The 20,225-nt window shown below is 37.6% G+C and overlaps 1 protein-coding gene across 1 annotated transcript; it reads right to left on the bottom strand.

The window, feature by feature from the left end:
* Positions 1–1,175: 1,175 nt before the first annotated feature.
* LOC103929545 (magnesium-chelatase subunit ChlD, chloroplastic) lies at positions 1,176–10,847 on the bottom strand. Its single transcript, XM_048590307.1, has 15 exons — positions 10,451–10,847; positions 8,357–8,535; positions 7,185–7,269; positions 6,793–7,109; positions 6,571–6,694; positions 5,687–5,779; positions 4,238–4,333; positions 3,588–3,725; positions 3,241–3,465; positions 2,988–3,143; positions 2,601–2,708; positions 1,987–2,121; positions 1,745–1,906; positions 1,479–1,599; positions 1,176–1,391 (listed from the first exon to the last, which is right to left on the bottom strand). The coding sequence occupies exons 1-15, from the start codon at positions 10,751–10,753 to the stop codon at positions 1,306–1,308; spliced, it is 2,328 nt and encodes a 775-aa protein (XP_048446264.1). The 5' UTR covers positions 10,754–10,847; the 3' UTR covers positions 1,176–1,305.
* Positions 10,848–20,225: the final 9,378 nt, after the last annotated feature.

The following is a 20,225-nucleotide window of genomic DNA, read 5'->3' as shown; positions in this document are numbered from 1 at the left end:
CTAAATGGTCTTGAAGAACCGGCGAGTTGGTCGACTGTGAATTGGAAGCCGATCTTGGTTATGAGGGGGTTAGCCCAGGCGGCTATGGTGGTGGTTGCAGTGGTGGAGCTCATGGTGTCGATTTTGAAATTTTGAATTTCGGGTTTGAAGGATTTGAAGGTGTTTAATTATAAAAAATAAAATCAATTTTTTAATATAATTTTCTTCTCTAGGTTTTTAATTATAAAAAATAAAATCAATTTTTTATTATTTAAATATTTTTAATTTACATGGCAATATTTAATTAGACGGATCCAGTTACATGAACACAATTACATAACATAATTTTTAACAGAATTGTAACGGAGTTGCCATATTGATTTGCAAAACCAATTTTTAAAACTTAATTGATCGACTTTTTATTTCAAGAACCATCTTGATGAAATGAGTTAATTTTAAGAACTGTGTGATAAAAAGTTATAAACTCAAGTACTTCTCAGGATCGCGGCGGTACAAATATAGCAAAGATTTAGAGAGATTGAAAACTGAGTTCGTCTACGAGGTTTGGCACCGGATGTGGTCTGGGTGGCCATCAAGCCCGAAAAGCGACCAAATCGGCATACCGACTCGGGGAACCCTTTCAGCGCGGTTTTCTCCCCTGAATTTAGTATGGAAATAGAACCAGACTACCTGAACCGATCCACGATTGACTTTTTAAATTCTTGGGCGGGCGGTTATTATGATCCAAAAAAGATTTTTATGATTTTACATTTTCATACCCTTTAACGCTACAATGATTAATTGCGTGAATTATTAGTAATTTAGTGGTGAATCTCTTAAATATAATTTATATGTATTTTATTTTATCTCTAATGTGAGACTATAAGTGCAAAGGTTGATGACGTGTTTAGAGTTTTGATTTGAATATATTTTTATGTAAAGATGGATGTGGAAATGTGTGATATACTTTGTCTATGGCAAGATAAAGATTTTCATTATATTGATACAGTGCTACCGTTACATTCCGTGTCAATCATACAACGACATAGATAAACTTTTTTTATATATGGCATTGAACAACTGACATAGAATGCTACAGTGGCAGTATACTGTATCAAAGAACAAATTCAATTCGTTTTCCTAGTGGTTTTTTTTTTATCCTTTGCTGCACATCAAAAGAACAATTGACACCAAACTCGAGAAATATACTTTGATTGGAAACTAAGCTGCTCTGCCTCAATTAAGAATCATATTTCGGTAAGAATTAGTTGCTCTTATAGTCAAATTATCCCGAATAGAACAATACGAACAACAATTTCTAATGCTTCACGTGCTTTTCAGGGCCGATAACGCGTCCTTGGTTGCAGCGGAGATCACAGCATCTGAGGCATTCGGCAAGTAGTAATATTTTCCTGCACAACAAATGTTATGATGAGATTATGATACTCTTCACAGATGACGAAGAGTAGGTGATATTTGATATATGTTGGACAAAGAACCTTGAGCTACTCTGGCAATCTCCTTAGCAAAACCAGTTGAAACAAACTTATTTTCAGTGTCAATGACGAGGAGAGACATCCCTGCTTTGTAGATTTTACCAGCAACCTCAAGAATCTCGTCCTTCATTAAGACGCACCAATAAAAATTACCACAAGTTAATGCAATAGAGAAAAGCTGAGGGGAAACATGTGCACATCTCAGTAAGGTCATGCGCTGTGAGGTCCAGGCTACAATTAATATGTCAAAGAAAGCAGTCAAGATTTACCTTCAACTCCTGTGACGAAGGTTTTGGAACATCGCTAGCAGCAGCGGCTTCAGGGTCAGTGGATCTTTTTAGTGATATATTGGCTCTACCATCCGTTATTGCAACAATCATTATGCGTCCAACATCACCACTCTTCTCTGCATTTATTCCAACCCTAACAGCCTAAAGCAGTTTAAATTTCAGATTACAGTCAGTTACGAGGGTGTGGAGATGCCAGTACTCAAGAGGGTTTAGTAACATACCGTGGTCAGACCATGAGCAAGGGGAGAACCTCCACCGCAGGGAAGTCTCTCAAGACGGTTTCGTGCCATTGAAATTGATCTAGAAGGAGGCAGAAGAACTTCTGCTGAATCTCCACGGAAAGGAATGATAGAAACCTAAATGACATTACCAGTCAACCTGTTACAAGGATAGTCACCAGGACAACACACGCTCACGAATATCTTATTATATTTGCTTTCATGGTTTGCTGATCAGAAGCACACATTAATAACTAAATTAAATTCTTATAGAAATTTGGGGATGGATTCATTACATGTATGAAGAAAAAATGGAAATCATTGTTTCCTTTATGAAGTGCAATCACCAGAATTTGGTTGGGTCCTATATCCTACTGTTATTGTCTATTATTTATTTTGATGAACGTGTCATTAATTGAAATTTTCTTTTCCTTTTCCAGTCAATAAATAAAAGCTCTAATTCAACACAATCAAATTCACTGTTTACTTGGTACAAACTCTGCTTTTCTTCTACTTTGTTTTTCTCGTTTTCTCGCCAAAAAAATGACAAAGGAAATCTTCTTGAGACTAAACTAGTGGTAGACATCTTTTAAATCAAATATGAAAGTTTATGTCACCTGATCTCTGCTCGTATAACTTTCTGCTAGTAACTTGAGTGCTGCACCTTTTGCATTCTGCATTCTATTCAATGCCATGCTTCCACTTGCATCAACAACAAATATAACCTGCCATGAAGCACATTGAAAACTGCTCATCTATATTAAGTATTTGCAGGAACACTCGAATAATTTAAGATGTCAATAAAAAAGATTCACTGTATTGGTCAAAGTTTCTCAAATCCTAGGAAAAGCTGATTATCAAATTCTATGGATTATGAGAATGGCAACCTATGCCAAAACTGAGGTTCAAAAACAATAATACAAAAAATAGGGAGAGCACTTTTGCATCATAAGCTACCCACGGCGGTGAGAATGAATCATGTAACTAAACTAGGGAGTTAATACCAGTGCTCCGGCTTTTCGTGCCATTCTCTTTGCTCTCATATCAGATCTTTCAACAAAAACTTTCCTACTGCTTTGGGTGTTCCTTTCCCTACGCAACTTTTGATATGGTGCAGCAGCTCTAAGAGTTGCATCAACAGCTAGTCTCTTTATTGGGCCCTGTAAAATCAAAGCTTGTCAGAAAAGTCAAGCAAATTTTTTAAACCAAACAAAATTTTCTAAAATTTCTGAAAGTCTACTAGATGGGGTGGTCAACCTTTGGAAGCATTGGCTTAATATATCGACCTCTATCTTCTGAAAATATTACATTCTTTGCTCTCCCAGCCTTTCCTTTGCGTCTCTGCGCTTGCTGTGCAAAAAAGAGTAGCTTCTCATCCACCAAACCCCCTTCTGCATCAAAGATAAACTCTTCAGGTATTTGGTCTTGCTCTTGTTCATTCTCTTCGTCATTCTCTTCATCATTCTCTTCATCATTCTCATCCTGGTTACATTGGGAAGTTTGCAGAATAGTTAAACTTGTGTTTCCCTCTGTAAACAAAGGAATCCGTCTGCACCAATTTCAGTGTGAAGCTTAACTTTTAATCAATGTTATTGTCAACAAACCTCTTTTTCTTCCTCTGCATTTTGTTCCTCCCCAGACTGTTCATTTTGTGGAGGAGGTGGTGGAGGTGGAGGCTGTTGATTTTGCTGTTCTGGTGGGTTCTCACTGATGATTGAACGAGGAAGAATGACCAGCTCTACCTGAAGTGGGTAATACCTCAGAGCTAAAATTCAGTGTATATTCCCGCAAGTTGCAAAATATAATGATGCAAGTACTGATGAATATAAAACTATTAAGATGTAAAGTGGAAAAGCCCTTTCATTATTCAAGTTGGCTGCTAATTCAAGAAAAATGATGAACAAATTGAGCTACAACGAACAGCTGCTGCTTTTCTTCACCATTCTTACTGTTCTCCACAAAATCATAGCAACTTCGACTCATGCTATTTTCATGGGAAAATCATATGGTTCAAAGAGAATTGTCTCCTTTTTATTACAGTAAGTATGGCCATCAAAGGAAAATGATTTAAGATTACTGCTACCCCTGGTTGGTATATGATATAGCACATCTGTTTTGAATAACAATATTTTGCAACATGCAAAAACACGAGTGCATGTGCATACGGCATACGCCGAAAACATGTGCACCGCCTTTCAGAAGTATAATTAACAACTTTATTTTCTTGTTTTGATAAAAGAGAAATATACTTAACAGCTTTTTTGAGGTCGTCAACATTAACTTTTTCTCGTCCATCTAGCGCAGCTAATGATTTTGCAACACGAGCAGCATATAACTCAGCTCTATGCCCCTGATATTTCACAATGAAATTTGAAGTTAATTTCTGGCCCAGTTACGGGAAAAAGATAACATGTTAAAATCAGAAGCATAAGAAAAGAAACAAATAGTAAGAGTTTGGCCAAGTTAAGATATTAGAAATTTTCTTTACTCCTTAAGTCCACATCAATAAGATGAAGAGATGAATTAAAACAGGTAAAATAAATTGGATTGGTCCCCTAGGCTATTGACAATACTAGGTCTGGTTATGGCAAGACGGATGAAGGCCTACCCCGGGTTTCAAAGAGGTCTTTCATCTGACTTGGTATGACCCATGGTGGCTTGGGTAATAAATATCATGGGAGCCAAATTCTGTTTCCCTTGTGTTTCCTAAGTTGTAAGAATCAACATTTATTTTTATTTTTACTCTCGACTGTTACAGATCTCACTTTTTTGTTTTTAATTACATTATGTTTTTCAGCGATATTATCTATCACTGCAACCAATCAGCCAAGTTTCAAGCTTGCTCCCTCAAATCCTGAGCCTAATAAGTTTCTTGAACGCCATTTCCAAATCTGGGCACCGATTTGGCATCAACAAGGACATGATGATTGATTCCGAACTCCATAAAGCATTTGAGTGAAAAAGGCACGTTAATTTCGTTAAAGTCCCACATTGGTGGGGTGAAAAGAAACCAAGGGGTTTAAATAGAATTACCCCACTCTAAGTACTATCGAGAGGTCCTTTGTGGTAAAACCCCACACCTGACGGATTGGGCAGGTGCTAAAGTTGGGGACAGTATCAGTGTCGTTAGAGTTAGGAGGGCCTGGCGATCCAAAAATTCCAACAAATTTGGGAATCCAAATTGGCAAAATTGAGCCCAATTTTAGAACATGTGAACCAAAAAACTTCACTAGGGCATATGAACCATAAAGCTTCCCACATTACTCCTTCCACACTGCCATTTAATGTGTATGGCATCCCTGCATGCATTATGCATAAAAAAATTATAGTTCTCTTTAAGTTTTGGGCTGCATTCAACTCCTACAGAATGAATGCCAAACTAAAAGTTGGGAGATTATGCAACAATAGGTAAAATAATTCATATAAAAACTCTACCTTATAAAAACCAATGATTGTGAGTCACACTTCACTACCGCATAGCCTATGCTAATTGTTAATCTAGCCCCAGGTCGTTTAGGTTCAAGGGTAGCAATGAGGGGGAGGGAGAGCCTTGGTACACTATGAATCTTAAACCTAGTTGGCAGCTTAAGTGGCAATGCAATGGAAGCATAATCATGGCTTCACATAATATTGTTTAACCAAAAGGAGAGAAAAACTCATGCAAAATATGTCGGATCTTAATAACAAGTTTCACAAAATAAACCTGGCAACCACCTCGAAGAGCTTCCAAAACCAGGTACTTTAATTGTTCTCTGCTGATAGTAACATCCTTTAGATACTCTCTTGCTAAAATGATCTGAAACATATAAATAATATGGAAAGAATCAAATAAATTTCATCTTCCAACATCACAAAATTCGATGAGAACAAACCAGCAAATATATCATGATATTCAACGATACAAATCTATTGCCTACAAGTTATGGGTACACATGCTTCTATGTGACTATATCAATAGTCCTTCAACATATCTAAAGACTAAAGTTAGAATTCCAGTTTCATCAGCATGGTTTCTTGACTCCTTTTTTACATACTTAGGGATAAACAGCTACACAGGACTTGTCTAAAGCCTTTTAGAAAGTACATCTCTATCTTTAAGCAAACTTAGTGCAGCAGATGATATGGAACATCAGGGTGGCATTCTAGGATTTATATAGCTGACCCCACTTAGTGGGATACGGCTTTGTTGTTGTTGTTGTTGTTGTTGTTTTTGTTTCTTGCATATATTTTCTGTCACCAACTACCATCTGAAGTATTGCATAATAAATACTACTAGTAATATCTCTTACAGTCCAGACATATAAATAAGACTCATAATGATGCAAGGACCAATAGACAAATTAATCCCCTTTTCTCCCAAGTCATGGAAACAATAAGTCAATAAGATCTAAGAACCAACGCAGTTTAAGGACCATTCTTTCTTCCATTTCATTTTTCTAGTTAATAAATTTTATCAAATCATGTAAGGTGTAATGTAAATGGATAATTTTTAAATCTCGGCGATTTCTATACTATGATAGTCATGTCATTACACCCAATGTCTCTCATGAGAATGACAATCTAGCGAACAAAAAAACCACTAACTACCTGAGTTTTCACATATTCTGTTTCTTCTTCAACCATTTTAAAGACTTCAGAACTGTGTTCCTGGAATTGGGTTGCAATCGCCACGGCTGCAACACGATCATCAAAACCCATTTCAAAATCTGCACTGCAAAATAAGTGTGCATCATTAGTAAAATGAGAAGGCTTATTAAAAAAAAAATAGATAAATTGTTTTGTTCCACTAGGTAAATACAAGATCTGTACCTCAAATTAATTGCAATACGATCTAGTAAGTGTTCCCGAACAGCACCCTCTTCCGGATTATAAGTAGCAATCAAGAGAGGCTTGCATGGGTGTCTAAAGCTGATTCCCTCTCTTTCCACAATATTAACTCCTTCAGTTAATACGTTAAGAAGCAAATTACTTATACCCTCATCCAAAAGATTAATTTCATCAACGTATAATACACCTCGATGAGCTTCAGCAAGAAGGCCTGGCTGGAAAACAGTGGTTCCTGTTTTTACAGACTCCTCAACATCAACAGATCCAATAAGTCTGTCCTCCGTGACTCCAAGTGGAATCTACAATGTGAAAATAGGGTATTTACATAAATGAAAATCATATGAATATGAAAGGATGTTTCCATGAAAAAGTACCTGTACAAAAGGAGACCGGACAATCTGAGTCTTGATATTACCCGCAGAATCAAACTCCATGCAGTCAGCTAAAGTATTTTCCCACCTTTAAGAATTACAACCAAACCATTATCATTAAAAGAGACTTACACAACATCAACTGGACAAGTGAAAACAGAACATCTGATCAAAACTTCGTGTATGGGGCTTTCTAGGACATAAAAGAGAAGTAAATATTTAAGCTTCAAATCAACAGCCACTACCCACTATTCCCATCAAAACTGCACATGGTACTGACTGAAAGAGAATGGTTACAGAAAAGAAGGGTTCTTTATTTGTTTTAACTTTTAATCGATATATGGGTCATTGTAATGACATTGTGACAAGAAATGGGTCCGAGGGATATAAGCATCATGAATTAAAAATAATTACTTGAAACATTTCCATTCTAATTTTGAAGATTCACATAAAAATTCTTGTGGACTAACATTTTCTATTGCTATTTAAATTTCAAAAAAGAGTTTCTTGGGCAGAAAACATCATTTACTATTTGAGCAACAAAACATGTCTTGTTCTCTGTGGTTCTAACCTAAAAAATTTCTCAGAAGATAGACTAAGAAAAGATTGAGAAATTTTCTAAGTTCTCAGGGACACTTGTAATAAGTTAAAGAGTATATAAATATATTTTAACAACACCAATATATTTAGATTCTGATCTTAGTATCGTCGGTAAGTCCTAAGGCAGGTTCTGAAAATGAACTTTCTGCTTGTCAATTAAGTCTGATTTTGTGAGCAAAAAAAAGCCATTTAAGGTTAGAGGTACCTAAGCATAGAGTGAACCTGCAGATGATGCTGAAAGTCCATTATGAAATGCATTTTGGGTTGGGGGGTGCTGGGCGGAGGAATACATAAGGAAAAATGATCTGGTGTGGGAAAAATTGAGATGTAAGTTGTAAATGTGTTCCATAGATGTGTTTCTGGCTCAAGTCACCTCAATTGTGTCAAACATTCCAAAGAAAAGTTCCATAACTTGTCATGTGTGAAAAAGTTTGCAAACTGCATTAGCCAAAATTCGTTTTTGCTATAGTCAAGAAAACCAAGCAAATCATGTCATAACAAGGAGTTTACATCCATATTTATCCCCTCTATCTATGTTCATCACAAAATAACCCGTAAGCATTCAGTATGCTTACTCTTCGGGGCAGGCTGGATCAGCATTTGCCATTGAACCAACGACTACTTCAATGGGTGGTAAAATAGCATGCAACCCGCGTGCCATTACTGTCTTCGCTGTTCCCCGCCTTCCGGAGATAGCAATTCCTCCAATTTCACGGTCTATAGCCCCAAGCAACAAAGCAGTTTTGATAGCATCCTACAAATAAATAAATAAAAAGTATTCAATAAATGTGCACAGATGGAAATTTCACTGATTAACCAATGACAGAAGTTGATTGTTATACAAGGATTTAATATAATACTAAAACTTGGAAAAAGTTCAATTCAGCCTGACTTGAAACAGAAGAGAATAAAAGAATCAATAATGCAAATGACAAACATTCAAAATCAGAACAGTATTTCTGAATGCACGCCTATCGCCTCTTTAGACAGGACGGTATTCTAAATTACTGGAATGGGTTGAACTTGGGTGCAAACTGGCAGGCACATTGCCTTGCCAACTTGCCGAATCCTCATATGCAACGGTTTAACCATAAATATCTGTTGACCCTAGAAACTACTAAGCCTATGTGGCACGCAGGCCGAATAACTAATGAGCTAACTACGTCCTTTGGTTGAATGCGGTTATGCCAACTCGACGACCGGGCTCGGTCGATGAGTAGAATGAAATGTGGTGGTGGTGTTGAACGTGTTGTTGACTTCAGTTATCCAAGCGATTGCGGCAGAGGAAAGATCCTGAAGACAAGGCTGCTAGTCACTATGAAGTTCAAATAAAATTCGGCTTTCAATGTGCCGAACACTGAGTAACTGGGAACACCTCACTTCGCCGAAAAAGCTAATGAAATGACCTCTTTCAAGAAGACAGAAGACTCCTTATCGGCAGAGACATGGATAAATAGTCAACAAACTCAAAGCAGTTTAAAGGTGCTCCTCATTCGCTTGACTGTATGTCTCCAGTGCTGTTAATCCAAAGTGAAGATGCCAGTTGCCAACACAGTGACAAAGTTAGGGAAGTTGGTGTTTTTCTCAAAGATGAGAAGATTTCGCTTGGAGCGAAAATTTGCACAGAGCAAATTTATGTGTTGTGTTGAAGGTCCTTTTCACATTGTACACCCCAATTGCAGTGTTGCGTTGAAGGTCCTTTTCACATTGTACATCCCGATTGCAGGTGAAGACTCTGTATGCTATATCCTTTAACCTCCTGAAATAATTCCAAGATAAGCTTTCTTGAAATTTTACCAAGATAGGGTATCCTATATCCCGTAGGCTTTCACTTGCTTTCTTAACCAACACATAACCTTTAGTCAAAGCCTTTCTTATCTTCCACGTGTATGCATATTTTTAACCTCCCATCTTTTCCTAATGCCATGTACTCGTCACCTAACCTCTAATTATAATTAATTTGAGTAATTTAAAACAAAGGTAATTATCTTCACCCCACCAACCATCATCACTACGTGCTGCATACTCCTCAAATCAAATGTGATGAGTTCAATCCCTTATTCCATTTAGTCCTTCCCCATCTTCCCAAACCCAAACGATATTTTTCAAGATAAAATCATTTTTATCTTTGGAGTCATCCAACGGCTTCAATCCAGACAGTACAGAATCAGGTCTAAACAATATCCCATTTACAGAAAAATTAGTTACAAAATTGTTCCTGATGAAATGTATACCAAGTATATTATACAGCGTCCAATCCACAGAAGTGGGTAAACTCCAGCACCCCATAGGCAAGTGGCCCTCTATCACAATGGTGGAGAGGAATGTTACCTTGGCATGGGTTCAAATCCTCTCGACGGCTAATCTAATATCTAAACTAACAAAATCTATCGTTTGACAGATAAAAGAAAAAAGAAAAAAAAACTCCAGAACCCCAGAACACCACATTCACTTATGAAAAAATCATCTCAACATGATAATACCCAAATGAAAGAAAACCAACCCAGAGCAGCATTCACAAATAAACTTCCAAGACAGAATTAATTCCTTGAAGAAATTCAAAAAGCTAGAAAAACCCAATTCAAATTTGGACAAGAAAATGCAGAATAAAAACTCCAAACAGCATTTGCGAAGAGAAAGAAAGATGGGATTTTAAATTTTATGTGTACCTGGCCAACAACCGCAGCTAAAGGAAAAAACTGTCTTCCATAGGAAATGGAGTCGAAGCTCTTTTCTGGGGTGAGTAAGGCGCCGTTTCCAGACTCAATAGTGGCAGCCGCCGCAGAAGCGGTGACGCGAATGCGAGTGCGACGGCTCTCGTAACGTTTTGCACTGAGAGAAGAAGAAAAGGAAGGAGAGAGGAGATGAGGGTGCTGTAATCTGAAGAGGGTAAGTAGCGAAGAAGAAGAACAAGAAGAAGAATGGAGGTGTGAGAGAGATGTACACGGCGAAGATGTTGGTGAGAAAGCCATTGAATTGAAACTCGGGAGGACAGGAGAGAACTTGTATGAAATGGATGTGATCGACAGGTTTGTATATTGCTCTCTTATCTTCAATATAATCTGTTTCGGTGACGGATGCCCAACACATAAAGAGTTTGTTGGGAGCTTTTGGTAGTATATAGTCTTGCAATCCTATTTAGAATAAGAATATGATTGTGTAAATTCTAGTGTATTTAGGGATATCTTTTATATTCTCTTTAGTAGTTTAATTCCTATTAAGAGTTGTAATCTTAAAATGGTAAGGATTTAACTTATCATAGCACTATAAACAAAGACACAATGAGGTGATACAACACACACCTCACAATTAAATCTCTTTTCTCTCTCTCACTACCGCCCGCCTCCCTCTCTCTATTCCCTTAGAATAGCTCAGTTAAATAAGCCTACAATACATTATCAGTACGCTCTTGCCAGAAACTAAGGAACTGACAGATCGTAGGAGGGGGCTTTCTTCCACAAAATTCAAAGGCTTTTATTTGTTTTCTGTCAATCAAGTATGCTTAAACTAATGGAAGATATTTGAAACGACCATAAAACATGAAACCATTCGACATGATGCATGAATCCCCTATGTTTATATTTTCCTTTCGATAAATATATATATATATGTATTGTATATGTTTCATATATTTGTCAATATATATATATATATATATATATATATATATACTTAGGGATATAAATATATCCCTAGTTATGTTTCATGCATAATTAGGGATATAAATATATTTGTCAACATATGCATGAAACATAAGTTTCATGCATTACGCCATGATATTGCTATGTGGAATTTGTGAGTCAAAGCATATAAATAAATTAGAAGCAATTTAGGGTTTTTAAACCCTAGTTATGTCTAGAAAAAAAAAAAAAAAAAAACAACTCGCAAACAGTGTGGCACGGCCGCTGCACCTAGGGGTGGGCACGGGCCAGGCCGAACCCAAATTCGAAGGAACTTGGCCTACCCGTTTTAAAATGTAATGGGCCGGGTAGCGATATTTTGAATTTGGGAACCGAACCTAACGTGGCCCGTTTCAAACGGGCCGATTCAGGAAGGGTCCACGGGTCCAACTACTCTTTTTTTTTTTCCAATTTTTTTTTCTTGTTTTTTTTTTCCCGATTTTGGGCATACTGCCGCCAACCCGCGACCCCCAGTTTTCCATCGTAAAGTTCGCTTGCCACATCTCACCAATCAACAAACCACATATTAAACATTTTTCTCTCTATAAATACAACCCTTCTAATCTTCTGAAAAATTTGAAATCCGGGTTATGCAATGGATCAAACATTTTTCAAGCATTTCTCACGCCCCAACCCCAACCTAAATCCCCAAATAGAACAAATTAATAAATAAATAAAAATCTTCAAATACAATTTCGAATTCATCAAAAAATAAAATAAAGTTGAATCCCTAATTAAGCTAAATCCCTAACATTTTTTCTGAATTTTTCAATCAAATTAATTGAATCCCTAATTCCTAAATCCCCAAATTCAAATTCAGAATAAACTGAAATTAGATGCCGAGAAGAAAAGAAGTAAAAGCCTAGGACAACCTTGTTGAGTCTGCATTTGTGCTTTAGCCCAACCACACCAACAGCTTCGGTTGGAGTCGTTGACCCTGACACACAAATCAAACAAGAGACATCGTCTTCCACAGATCCCACCCTCGCCATTACAAAGTCAGAAAACCACAAAGTCATAAACCCACAAAATCAGAAATCCTAATCAATCGAAATGCTTAAGTAAAAACCCTAAATTCCTAAAACAGAAACCCTAATTCATAAATTACCTAGGGATGCCACGATGGTGATGGTGGTTGGCTACTGTGATGTCAACGCAGTCGAGGTCGACTTAATCACTACGGGTGGGAGGGACGAGCAAGTGTGGAGAGTCGATGTACAGAGATGGAAGCCTGGGCTCGAGATTGAGGTATAAGACTAGAGAGGAAAGGAGATTCAAGGAGAAGAGATCGAGGGAGGAGACTCGGAGTCCAGATAGAGAAAGAGGGTGAGGGGAGAGTTTGAATGAATTGCATCTTAGATATAGGTTGAGAATAAGAGAGGGAAGGTCATAGATTGATATACAATAGAGATTTAGGCAATGAACGGTCCGGGCCGGGGACCCGTTTTCTTAAAGTTTTAGAACCAGCCCGCCCCGTTATTTACTAGGAACCGGCCCACCCCGTCCCGTTTTGTATTTTTAATTTTTGGACCCACCCCGAACCGCATAGACCCGTCCCGACCCGCGGGTCCAGGACCCGTTTGCCCACCCCTACTACACCACCATAGTGGCTCCGTCGAACCACTGCTGCTGGCATGAAGCTTAGTAGCGTGGAGCATATCATGGAACGATGTCGTTTTGACGCCTTGAACCACACAGTAACAGTCTTTGGGCTTTGCTTCGCTGACCTAGACACCCCAGGCCTTCAGTCTAATAAGCTTCATGGGCTTGAAATCCCTTAGCCCAACCAAGAAAGCCTGTAGCCTTATTTACCCATTGTCCCGTAAGTCCCTAGTCCACCTCCAGCAACCCAGTGATGCTGGGCTTTTATTTGTCCCATGATTTGGCTTACCCGAAGCAGCCCATAGCTAATTGGGCTTGCCCTAACATTCAGCCCACTTGCTAGCAGCTTTTGTTGCTGAGCTTGGTTTGCCGCAACCCAAAAACGTGAAACCAAGCTTTAGTTGGGCTTCCCTGGACCAAACCAAGGCCAATTTTTGATGGGCCTGCACCCATGTACAATTTTTGGCCCAAAGCCAGCAGCTATTGCTACTAGGCTTCCCAGACCACACGGCATGAGGCCTGCATCCCTCACCGAGGCCCAATCAACCTGCAGCTGAACAACAAGGCCACTCTCGTATTTTTTGACCCGTATGTCATTATTTTGCTTCTACAATCGACCCCGTTTGGTCCCGATATATTGAACTAATTAAAAGTGACCTACAGTCCATTAGTCTGATAATTAATCCAAAATTATTGACCTAAAGATCACTTTTGAACATTAACGATTAAATAATTTATTTTTATACTTTGAACCGTTGACATCCTTTCGTAGTCCCGAAGCTCTCACACTTGAGTTCCCGCAGCAACTCAAATCCACTATACTTAAATTAGCATATTGATGTGAAAATTAACTTCACACACAAATTAAACCCTATTTGTGACAATTGTAGTATATATGCAAGTAGGGATCATTCTAAACCGGGGATTAACTAGGGATGCTAATCAACTCAAATAAGACTCAAGAACACTAAACTAAACTCTATAGACTCAAAACTAACTTAAAACACTCAAAACAGCAACAAACAATTAAAAAGACTCAAAACTGACTTTATGGAGTTATTTGGACGAATTTTAACTAACTTAGACTCAAAACACTAAATTGGACAGATTCAAACACTTTTCTAACTAATCTACCACACTTAATAAAAGGGGGAATTTATTTGGACGAAATTAATTAAATTAGGCAGATTGCAAAACTAAGTAGATTAGACACTACATTAGGTGAATTGAATGGGTAAAAGACTAGTTAGAGGGTCCTTCTCCACACATGCACATATGAAACACAAATTGATTTCCAGCTATTATCCCTTCAAACCATGAATGACAATGCCCTAAATTAATTGTGAGAAGCACAAATTAACTTTCAGATTTTCCTAGTTTCATTGAATTGGATGGAATACGCATCGACAAGCAAATTATTCTTATCAAGTTCCCTACATGAACCGCATAATAGAGATAATCAAAGATCATTAAGCTTTTTGAAAACCATAAGCATTGACTAGGCATTCGTAACTATGAACTGCATGATACTCTTGCCTAGAATTTACTTAACACAATCATGACTAGTGATTTTTACTACTTGTGAATATAAGTTCATAACGATTAGGTGAAATTCCCTTATACTCTAGCATCAAATTCATGTATGAAACCTAAGTATGCATCCTTAATCAACACACAAGAACAAGTTCTCAATAAATCAGTTAAGTAAATTGCATTCACAATTCAAGAAACAAAAAACTGGAGGAAATCAATTCATATAAAACATATGTCCATGGCTTTGAATTCACCTCTAACTAAGAAAAACTTAGTTACACATGTTCATAACAATTGAAAAGCAAATTAAAATAAACATGGAAACGAAACGAGGGAAGAAAAAACTCTAAAAGTCTCCAATAGATGCAAATTTCTTGCGGCACAAGGTTGTCTTTCTCCTATGGAAGCCATGACAACTCCTTCTTCTCCCTAGGTTTGCGGCACAAGTTGTGTTTCTGAATATATGGTGTGTGGTGTGAATGAATGAATGAATGGAAGGATGAATGGCTGCATAAGGTGTGTAAGGGGTGCGGCAACATTAAGTTACATATATATAGTACACGGCAAAAACCCTAGGAAATCAGAATTAGGGTTAAACTTAGCAGAAACAAAGGATTAGGGTTCCTAGGGTGTGGCAAGGCTTAGGAAAATAATTCATAGCCCAATTAATTTCTGATATGGACTTATACAATCCAAATCCATGAGGAAATGGGCCAATTTAAATCAGAATCCAAGAGGAAAAAGGTTAGGGAAATTCGCCAAAGCTTGGGCCTTCTTGAAACAAGGTGTTTTGTGGCTGATTTTGGTTCTTCTAGAAGAAATAAAAGGGGGAAAGGTGCGGCACCCTTTTAGGGTCAGATAAGGCTTCTAGAAATCATGTTTTTAGGTCCACTTGCAGCTAAAATTAAGGTGGAACAAGATTAGGTTAGGATAAGATAGGATAAGGTTTGGATAAGATAAGGTTGTTAGGATAAATTTCCATATTTCTTGCTCTTTCCTTATCTTCTTTGTCTTAAACTTGTCTCATCTGATTTGTAGCATGTTCCTAGCCTCTTTTAACTCCAAAATCATCCACCTTGCTCCATATACAAGCTATCCATAATAAGCCCAAAACTGCTCTAAAAGGCTCAAAATTGCCTTTTCTTGCCAACTTTGTCATTAGGACCTACAAACACACGAAAATAGCTTAAAACACTATAATAAGTAGTAATTAGCTAACTAAATGTAAGGAAACAACATAACTAAATAGCATAAATATGCTCCTATCAAATTCCCCCACACTTAGCTTTTGCTAGTCCTCGAGCAAAACGAAATAAACAAAACAAACAAAACACAACCTAAACCTTCCAACATTACCTCAGGGATTTCCAATGCAACATGACATATTAAAGATCACCACTCACATAGATTTTAGTTATCCCTACCCTCGAGCACATACTTAATCATAGTTACCACTCACTAGCTCACATTTAATCAATTAAAACATGATTTTGAATGTAGTAACATGCCTTAGAGAATCCCTCAATTCCTCACAAGATATACTCTCTATTTTCACACAGATTTTCTGACTACACTCCCTACACTAGGTATATGTGAGAAGATTGATGTAAACATGGAGACTAGCACTCACATATGTATAATGAAAGAAGGCACTTTCTGGAATTATTAACATGTATATGTATATGATCTCATGAATGGAATGCCACTGCTTAGACGCAAGAACCAGGGATACCATATGCACAAACCAATTTTAAACTCCACATATTGAAACACATAACAATCAAGATCGAAGTCAAAGGGTTGTAATGGGGCTAAGGTATTGGCTAACAAAGAAAGGTAAGGATCAACAAAAGTTCTTAAAGCAATAGTAAGCAAAGTAATGAAATAAGCACTTAGAATTCACTTTTGATGCAGAAATCAACTTTAAACACCCAAGGGAGATTCACACAACACTTTAGGCCAGATTCAAACTTTTGGACCCTTTCTTCAACAACCAATACTTGTGAGTTCATTCTCACTTATTTTTAACTCTTTTTTTTTTCCCATATAAACCCTTCCCCCACACTTGTTTTTCTGCAATTTGTAGAACAAAAGGAATTCCCTCTAAGTCATGCTTCACTATCCTTTAAGAACAAGGGTATGGGTATTCCTATTCTAGGCTAGGTAAGGATAATGTGGTTAACAAAGAAAATAGGCTACGTAAGGCTCAAAGGGGCTAATCCTACAATACATATGCAAAGGGGTAAGGCTTTTTGGCTCTAGGCTTAAACTAAACAACCTCATCTTGTTATTTGTTATGCTAATCAATTTCATGCTTTGAATGAAATGGGTATGAGTTCTAGTATTTGGAACTATAGTGATGAAACGCATTCTAAGTAGCAACCAAGCAAAGAATAATGAGATCATGCAACGACTTTAGAAAACAAGAAATCAAGATTAATAACTCTCCAAATAAAGTTTAGGCTCAAGTCTCTCAGGGTTGTAGCGTTAGTTTGAGTTTCTTCCTTCAAGCATGTTACAAAAACTGATTTTTTTCCTTTTTGTGATTACATGTGAATTCGTAAATGTCAACTACAACTAAGCATAAACCAAAGAGAATATCAAACTTCCATCAATGTTTGTAACTTTCTTTAACAGTCATGCAATTAAAAACCAAATCCTCATCATTGTGTTGGAAGGTATCCTAAGACGCAGACAAACATAAAAACAAAAATGACTCTTTTTGGGTTTTTCAAACACTTTTTTTTATTTTTTTTATTTTCAAATTTTCGGATTTTCTGTTTAAGACACATAAAAACACTTCAAAACACACTAAAAACACTTAAAAATAGTGAGAAACAACTTTAGAAGTGATAGGTGATAAAATCCCACGAAAATCATGCAAAAACAACTTGTTTACCCCCCCCCCCCACACTAAAACCAACACATTGTCCTCAATGTTTTAAGCATAGACTCACAAACAAACAAACAAATAACACAACTAACAACATGACAAGCATGGCAACGTAAAAGCAATAAAGAGTAGGTTTAGGAACGCAAATCTGGTTGTGGAGCTAGAGTTCCATCATCTCCTCGTTTGAACACATGGGTTGCCTCCCAAGAAGCGCTTGCTTTAACGTCTTCTAGCCGGACGATACTTCTTTTTAATCCTAAATAGGGCTCACGGCATGGAGGGGTATGTCCTCCACGGCATGCTCCTTGAAATTCTTGTAGTAGGGCTTCAAATGGTGTCCATTCACTTTAAATTCATGTCTCGTCTTCAAACTTTGAATTTGGACTGCACCATAAGGAAAGACATTAGTAATAACAAAAGGGCCAATCCATTTAGAACGTAACTTACCCGGAAACAAAAGAAGGCGAGAATTGAAAAGTAACACTTTCTGCCCTATTGAGAATGTCTTACTACGAATCTTCTTGTCATGGTAAGCCTTTGTTTTCTCTTTGTAAATGTGCACGTTCTCATAAGCCTCATTCCTTATCTCCTCAATCTTATTCAATTGAAGCTTCCTATGAATTCCAGCGACATCTATGTCCATATTGAATGTCTTGACGGCCCAATGTGCTTTGTGCTCCAATTCAACGGGAAGATGGCATGGTTTCCCATAGATGAGCCGAAATAGGGACATCCCAATTGGTGTTTTGTAGGCGGTATGATATGCCCACAATGCATCATTCAAACGCAAACTCCAATCCTTCCGAGTTGGCCCAACGGTCTTCTCCAAAATCTACTTGATTTCTCGATTAGAAACCTCGGCTTGCCCACTTGTTTGAGGATGATAAGGTGTGGAAACCTTATACGTGACATTATACTTCTTGAGCAACACCTCTATGGTCCAATTACACAAGTGTGAACCTCCATCATTTATAAGAACCCTTGGCATTCCAAATCTTGCAAATATGTTAGTTTTCACAAATTCTGCAACCACTTTGAAATTATTAGTACGGGTGGCTTTTGCTTCCACCCATTTCGAAACATAATCAACCGCAAGTAAAATATAAACAAAACCATAAGATGAAGGAAAAGGACCTATGAAATCAATACCCCAAACATCAAAGATTTCGACAGAAAAGATGGGATGTTGCGGCATTTGGTCTTTGGCACCTATATTGCCCGTCCTTTGGCAACGATCACAAGTCACACAAAAAGTTCTAGCATCCTTAAATATAGTAGGCCAATAAAATCCACATTCTAAAACTTTACGTGTTGTTCTTTGAGTGCCAAAACGATCCCCACATGCATAAGTGTGACAGAAAGTTAAAATTGAATTAAACTTTGTTTCATGCACACACCTACGTAGAATCTGATCAAGGCAATATTTCCATAAATATGGGTCATCCCACACATAAAAACGTGCATCCTTTTTAAGTTTATCACGTTAGTGCTTGTTTAGGTTGCTTGGAACTTGTTTAGACACTAAATAGTTCACTAAATCGGCATACCATGGCACACTTACCTCTATGGACAGCAACTGCTCATCTGGGAATGTCTGTGGGATAGGCACGGGATCCTCCTCATGCACCATATGGCTCAAGTGGTCAACCACCACGTTTTCACTTCCTTTCTTGTCCCGTATTTCGATATCGAACTCTTGGAGAAGAAGCATCCAGCGAATAAGCCTTGGTTTGGCCTCCTTCTTCGTAAGTAAATACTTCAACGCTGCATGATCAGAGTAGATTATAACTTTAGTACCAAGTAAATAAGAATGAAACTTATCTAAAGCAAAAACAACAGCAAGAAGTTCTTTTTCCGTTGTGGAGTAGTTCAATTGAGCATCATTTAGGGTCCGGGATGCATAATATATGACATGTGGCTGCTTGTTCTTCCTTTGGCCTAAAACAACTCCTAATGCATAATCTAAGGCATCACACATAAGCTCAAAAGGAAGGCTCCAATCTGGTGGAACTATGATAGGTGCCGAAGTAAGCATCTCCTTGAGGTGTTTGAAGGCCTTCTCACATTCCTCGTCGAACTTGAATGGTACATCCTTTTGGAGAAGTCGGCATAGGGGTTGGGAAATCTTAGAAAAGTCTTTGATGAATTGCTTATAGAATCTTGCATGTCCAAGAAAAGAACAAACCTCTCTAACCAAAGTAGGAGAAGGTAAGTAGCGTACAAGATCTATTTTTGATTTATCAACTGCAATACCCTTGGCTGAAACAATGTGTCCTAAAACTATGCCTTGTTTTACCATAAAATGACATTTTTCCCAATTTAAAACAAGGTTAGTTTCAATGCATCGTTTCAAGATTAATGTGAGATTATCTAAACAATCATCAAACGAATCACCAAACAAGCTAAAATCATCCATGAAAACTTCAATAATCTTCTCTACAAAATCTAAAAAGATACTTACCATGCATCTTTGAAAGGTGGCTGGTGCATTACATAAACCAAATGGCATTCGACGATAAGCAAAAGTACCAAATGGACAAGTAAAAGTAGTCTTTTCTTGATCATCTGGAGCTATAACAATTTGATTATATCCCGAATATCCATCAAGAAAACAATAAAAAGAATGACCGGCTAACCTTTCAAACATTTGATCAATGAACGGCAAAGGGAAGTGATCTTTCCTTGTGGTGGCGTTAAGCTTCCTATAGTCAATGCACACTCTCCAACCTGTTTGAA

Source organism: the organism of the source record quoted next, unplaced genomic scaffold (genome assembly GCF_019419815.1).
Source record: "Pyrus x bretschneideri cultivar Hongxiangsu unplaced genomic scaffold, Pyrus_bretschneideri_v1 Contig31, whole genome shotgun sequence".
Lineage (NCBI taxonomy): Eukaryota > Viridiplantae > Streptophyta > Magnoliopsida > Rosales > Rosaceae > Pyrus > Pyrus x bretschneideri.
The sequence above is the reverse complement of the archived record's forward strand: the minus strand, read 5'-3'. Positions and strand labels throughout refer to the sequence as shown.